This window comes from Alligator mississippiensis, chromosome 5 (assembly GCF_030867095.1).
Source record: "Alligator mississippiensis isolate rAllMis1 chromosome 5, rAllMis1, whole genome shotgun sequence".
Lineage (NCBI taxonomy): Eukaryota > Metazoa > Chordata > Crocodylia > Alligatoridae > Alligator > Alligator mississippiensis.
Window position 1 is genome coordinate 116,010,346 of NC_081828.1, and position 6,000 is coordinate 116,016,345.

Below are 6,000 nucleotides of genomic sequence, written 5' to 3' on the forward strand. Positions count from 1 at the left end.
ACTGTCCTAGAAGGATTGAAGAAGTGACACTGACACAAAAGGGGGGGGGGGGGCAGGAGGGAACAATATGTCAGACTAGATGGCAATATCGCCATTTATGAAAGATGTTTTGGTACTTGAAAATACCAAGCACACTGTTTCAATGCCATTCTTCCCTCCCCACTCACACAATTACAATAGGCATGGCAACCATATCTGTATTTTAATACAACCATTTTTTTCCCAGTTGTACAGCATGTGACACTATTCACTCCACAGTGAATGAGCTCAAACTTCTTCAATCGTCAGGTTATGTCTAGTTGCTTCTTCAATGTTTTTAAGCTGACGTAATTCCCAGGCCCTGTGTGTTTCTTTCTGTTTTAAAGAGAAAATTATTGTTATAAAAAGAGAATTCACTCTGAGGCTATCCACCACACACACAGCGTGGGATCATGCACAACAGAATTTGTAAAAAAAGTCACAATTAACAAGCCAAACCTGCTCAGCTTTTACTCAACGGTATGACTACACCAATGGCATCAGAGTTACTAGCAGAGGAGTAACTGGACACACAGGATAAAAACAGACAGTCCAAAAGCCCGAGGCTGAATCAATTTAATCTTCACAAATTAGTCTAAAGTGCATAGATTGAACTGATAAGCAAGTGAACAGACATTCACTTTTGATTCTGAAACTGCATCCACAGGTTTGCAGAGGCCCAGGCCAGAAGTTAGGGGGCACTAGAGCACACCTCCATGCTCAGCTGCAGCAGACAGCTTGTGCCAAAGCTAACTTGCTTACTCCAAGAAGTGGGGTTGGCAGAGGAGGTACAAAGCAATTTGGTATGCTGCAAGTTAACTTCAATCTGGAGGGGGATCTGGGAAAGAAGTTCAACCAACTGATTTAACCTAAGTCAGCTAAGTCTGACACTACATCCATCCAGATTTATTTTAAATCTGTTCTAGCCATTTTGAAAGTAGTTTATGCGCACTGAACTTTTGTGTTACAGATTTGAATGGTTTGATTGCTTATACCAGTTTGAGAGTAATTTCTGTCCCTAGCCTTAAGCACCCTAGGCAGCAGCAGTGCATAAGCAGTGAGAATGTTCATACTGCTGGTAGCATGCTGACCTGGCTGCTATTTCTGCACCCCTAACACCCATGTTTGATTTGAAAGGATAGATGAAATCCCAGACATGGGGGCCTAATATAGAGAATACCTGTCATAGCTTCAGGAAAGTTCTCAGTCTTTTATTTGGCTACCATTTTGGCTTTTTATTAATACATCTTAGAGCAATAAAAAGGTTATTATTTGTAAACTCAAGTAAACGCTTTTTTCCAGCTTCAACTTCTACATTTTACTCCCCCTTAAAAAAGCTCTTCTATAAAATTGTAATGGTCAGGCTAATATGTAAGTTTATAACAACACTCTTCTGAATTGAATGAAATTGCTTAAATATATGCCCTGTATCATGTGTTCATAACAACTAATGGGGATTTTTTTAAATAAAGAGGTAAGTGCTTTTAACAGGAGAACATTGGTCCTGTTTAATGTGTTCTCCCCCCGATGTAAAGTTAATCATTAATTTCATCCAGAACATAATTATTGGCCTATACGTTATTCTGCGAGAATAGGAAATGCATATTTTTTGCTGCAACTTATGTTATTAACCAAGGGACATCACATGCTTGTCTGTAGTTCTCTCTCAAAGCAGGTATTATGCTCAAGTATCATATGAGAGAGCTACACCTCATGAAAGCAGACAGTACCACCTTACCATACTAGAGACAAATGCCACGTATAATGGGAAGTAGCCACCACATTTTTTTTTTTTTTAATGTATGAATCTGAGGCCCCTGGCAGTTCTGGGTGTGATGGAATCAATCCCTGATCCCAACAATTGTGCCTCCTACCATTTTACATATGTATGACAGGAAGCACAATTGTGGGATCAGGTATCAGGTCCCACTGGCACCATATTGCTGGGACAATATCATGATTCTGGGTTCCCTTCTGTACCACCAAGTAGCAAACCAGTCAGCTATTGGTATTTTCACCCTTGGAAGCCCTTGACTCTGTTGCAGTCCTGAGACTGGGAACCCCAATTGGCTGACTGCCACTCCCAGCACATAGGAACCCTTGATTCTGATGCAGCAGTCACCTGCTTGGCCTGACCATGCAACTTGGATCATCTATTTGAGGCACAATGGGAAATGGCCACAGTGCTATACATTTTGAACAACAAGTTTGTGACTTACTCCCTGTTTTATCATGCTATTAATAGCGTGAATGTGTGATTGGGTTACTAAAGACAGAGCTAACTGGTTAATCATGTTTTAAGTGTAATGTCTTCCAGGGGCCTGTAATTTGCTGTTTGCTTGGGCTTGTTTAGTTCACGGTCATTTTTTGTGGATGGAGGTAGCAGTAGAATCTGTAGCAAAATCTTGAGCAATTTAAAACACCTTATGAAGAGATATAAGAATTTCTTGAACTGCTAGGAACATTTGAATCCATTTACAAATATCATATAAATGTAGAAGAAAAATTAAAAGATACTATTACCACAAGTTCTTTTTCAAATTTCTTTTTTCTTCTTCTTCTTAGTGTTGGATCTTTTATTCCTGGTATTCCAGTAACCAGCTCTGTATGTGAACGTTTTGAAGTTACTCTCACTTTCTTTTCGGGTGGTTCAGCAGGGACTTCAGCTCCTTCCCACTTCAGTTGCAGAAGAATCGCCTCATAACTTGGCCCTTCATTTGATTCTTCTGAAGCCAACACTGTTGAAAGTCTCCTTCTAGGAAATATAACCCAAGAGCTGTGGCTCATCTCTTCCTTCGATTCCTCTGAGTCCAATACTGTGGAGAGCCTTCTTGGAAACATAGCTTGAGAGATGCGCGTTTCAAGGTGCATTTGCTGTTCTTGGAATGGTTTTGCCATTGGAGACCCATAGATTTTATTGCTTGTGTCCTGTTCTTTGAAAGATTCATTTGTTAAATCCAGAGATAACATACTTTGGGAGAACACCGAGTCCACTGGAGTACTATGTTTCACTGCTGTTTTGTTCAATGATCTTCTGACATTTAAAAAAGAATCTTCTTCCTCAGACATTTTCAAATTACGGTGTATGTCTTTAATTCCAAAGAAGAAATAGTTAGCCTTTCAAAAACTATTCAGGCTTTTACTGTATGCACAATTCTGATGGCATGCACACTATTTAGGCAATGAGAAACCCCATTTCTCATGCTTATTCTCAGCCAGTGCAGTTTAAGATACTAAAGCATTTTAAAAATTAAATGTCAATAGTTTATGGTTGTACTTTGACAACTTTTATGTTATGAAAGGTTTCTCTTCCACGTAAACTAATTGTATAGGAAGTAATTTAAAAAAAATTCAAGCAAAAGGATTAAGCATGAGAAGATGGCTTATTTTATAAAACAAACAAACAAACAAACAAAAAACAACACATCAGTAGGCAATTTTCTGCCTTCACTCACACACACATTCTTCATGTGCGAGTTCCAGATAAAAAATAAATAAATCAATAAAGTTCTTGGTGTAAGTTACCTTCACGATATCTGAAGGTTTCTTTGAAAGTATGGAGGCTGGGATAATCTTATTCCTCTGAATTGACTATGGAACCTAATAATCTTTTTGGGTCACAGTATTTGACAGTTCATAATTGCTGTATTTCAAAATCATTAGCATAGTGTAACCCAATTATAAAGCCTCCTTATGTAAGAGTCAAAAGTACACAAAAATTAGTAATATGAGAAATTTCCACTCCAGTCTATTCTAGGTGAGATCCTAAGTTACCAGATTTTTGGCAACCAAGTTCCCATCAATTTTAGTGAAACAAAATTGGACTACAGGCATAGCCGAACTATAGGAAAGTTTATCAAGGGATGGTATCAAGCTTTAAAATAAATCTTCTTTGCACTTATCTGACAGAATCCGATTTGAAAATACTGCAGAAACACCAGAAGAGGAAGTATAAGAAAAGCAGTTATTTTCCCTACTTCTGCTTTTGGACCCTGATTGTACAAAAGGAGTTTGCTGTTGCCAAAACTATTTTCAAATTCAGGGCTTTAATAGGGCACAAAGTCTAAAAGAAGACAAGAGGAACTTTGATTTCTTAAGAGAAGAAAAAAAAAACTGTTTAAATTTTAGGAAGAACTGTGTCTTAAAAGTGAAATGCCAGCAGGGTATAAACATCATTCTTCAGTCATCTTATAAACATTTAGTAGTGCTCAATTTAGCAGCTCTTACTGTATTAAATACTGAACAGAAAACACATGAAGCAAATGTATGACCACAAATAGAGTAGAGTTAATTACCTTAAATACAATAATCAGCCCTTCCAATGAGGTCATGGGATCCAATTCCCCACAGTTTCTAACAGGCTGCTTGCACCTGTGCAAAAAACTATACCTGGGGTTAGCAGTTTTTAACTCATTTTGCATATTTAGAAGACTCCAAATGAGAGAGAGAGGGAGGCACAGGTACAGGCAGGAATATCAGCACTTTAAGGTACTTCAGTTATTCTAATATCTTATCTAATCAGTTTGTATTTTAAATATACTTTGTGTGTTGTACTACCCTAGAATCCAGTTTAGTCGCTGCTTTTTTCCTCCCTTTTAGACTGTACTTGTGGTCAGAGATTCCCCCTGCTGTCATCTTTTAATTATATCCTAACCTTTTAAGATATATATTTCTATAAAATATTCCTTTCATAGAAACTCAACATAAATAAACACACATTCTTTTTATCTATAGGCACAGATGTTCTTAGCAGAAACCAGTCACAATCATAAGTTAACGCTTAACTTTTTAATAGGGAATTAGTTCTGCTTCTAAAGTTGGATTTCTGGTTATTTCCAGTGAAAGTGTTTGCATGTGGAATTTTTTTTACTATTGTAAGGGTTTAAAAAAAATCCAGGTCACTTGGTTTAGTAAGGTACTCCGAAACAGAAAGCCAAACCATACTGGAATTAGACTCTACTGAGAATGGTTTTGTAATTCTTTATAGCTTTTCATGGAACAATCTTACCTGATCTCCTAGAGCTACCCAATATTAACAGACTTCTTTATCACTGCTTTCCTGATTCCAAGTTAGCTTGGGTTTCAGTGCCACCAAAGCTCTTATAACCCAGGTAATTTCCCAGAATTCTCTTTTGTAATGAGGCAAAGTAATTCATCCTCTAGTTCCCCCCAATCATATGTTTTACCATCTTTTATAAAAGCTTTGATGTGGACCCAATTGCAAATTCAATAAACAAAACAAAACAAGAAAACTAAAGTGATGCTCATCACAGGGAATGTAAGGTTGGGTCTCTGCAGTTTGTAGGTCAATCTAGCTACATTTGTTGGGATAACCACCACTTTTGTCTCTCTGGCCTTTTGCACTTCCATTCAAAAAAGCCCTGTATGGTACATAAGCTTCATGCCATGCTGAGGATCTGGCCCTAAGAATTTTACTGCTCTGCTACAAAAACAGAATTTTGTTCTCTTTCTTGCTTTGATTTTTTTCTTAGCCTTTTGTTCTACCTCATCCTTATGAAAAGGATGCAGGTAGAGTAAAAAAGAAACAGCTGGCTGTCACTTTGCCATGAAAGTATCTTCAATTAATGCAGCTGGTCATAATATTGCCCTGTTTGCAATGAAAAGGGCATGGTTGCTTGTGAAAACCCCTTGAAACAACTGCTCAAAAATATCAATGTGGAGGTGAGAAATGCACAAAGGTGTAATGATATCTTTTTTTTCATATTGCACACAAGTTCCTTTCCAAACTGAGCTCAAAACTGTATTCACACAACACTGCTGAATTGCCTCACAGGTGAGGATGGTAAGTAACTGATGTACAATACATTGCATAAGTGGGTGGGGGAAGAGGGGAAGGACATTTACAGAGACATTGCAGTAGGGTCCTCCTTAAAAAAATTTTCATGCAATCTTCATGAATGACCCAGCACAGACCTCATTCAGGGCCTTATCCAAATAATCCATGCTGAAAAGGTGCATAGA

The 6,000-nt window shown here is 37.8% G+C and overlaps 1 protein-coding gene across 2 annotated transcripts; it reads right to left on the reverse strand.

The window, feature by feature from the left end:
* Positions 1-187: 187 nt before the first annotated feature.
* Positions 188-5,353, reverse strand: CCDC201 (coiled-coil domain containing 201). Of its 2 annotated transcripts, XM_019483353.2 has the most exons (4): positions 5,027-5,349; positions 4,314-4,401; positions 2,542-3,107; positions 188-354 (listed from the first exon to the last, which is right to left on the reverse strand). In XM_019483353.2, the coding sequence occupies exons 3-4, from the start codon at positions 3,085-3,087 to the stop codon at positions 268-270; spliced, it is 633 nt and encodes a 210-aa protein (XP_019338898.1). In that variant the 5' UTR covers positions 3,088-3,107; positions 4,314-4,401; positions 5,027-5,349; the 3' UTR covers positions 188-267. The 2 variants fall into 2 exon arrangements, with proteins under 2 accessions (XP_019338898.1, XP_014452889.1); XM_014597403.3 differs by lacking the exon at positions 4,314-4,401 and having other exon boundaries at positions 5,027-5,353.
* Positions 5,354-6,000: the final 647 nt, after the last annotated feature.

What these genes read in the sequence shown, in the direction of transcription:
- CCDC201 (XM_014597403.3), bottom strand. Translation starts at nt 3,087, where the DNA reads ATGTCTGAGGAAGAAGATTCTTTTTTAAATGTCAGAAGATCATTGAAC. An exon ending in AATTTGAAAAAGAACTTGTG is followed by an intron (nt 355 to 2,541) that starts GTAATAGTATCT and finishes TCTTTAAAACAG; the next exon opens with AAAGAAACACACAGGGCCTG.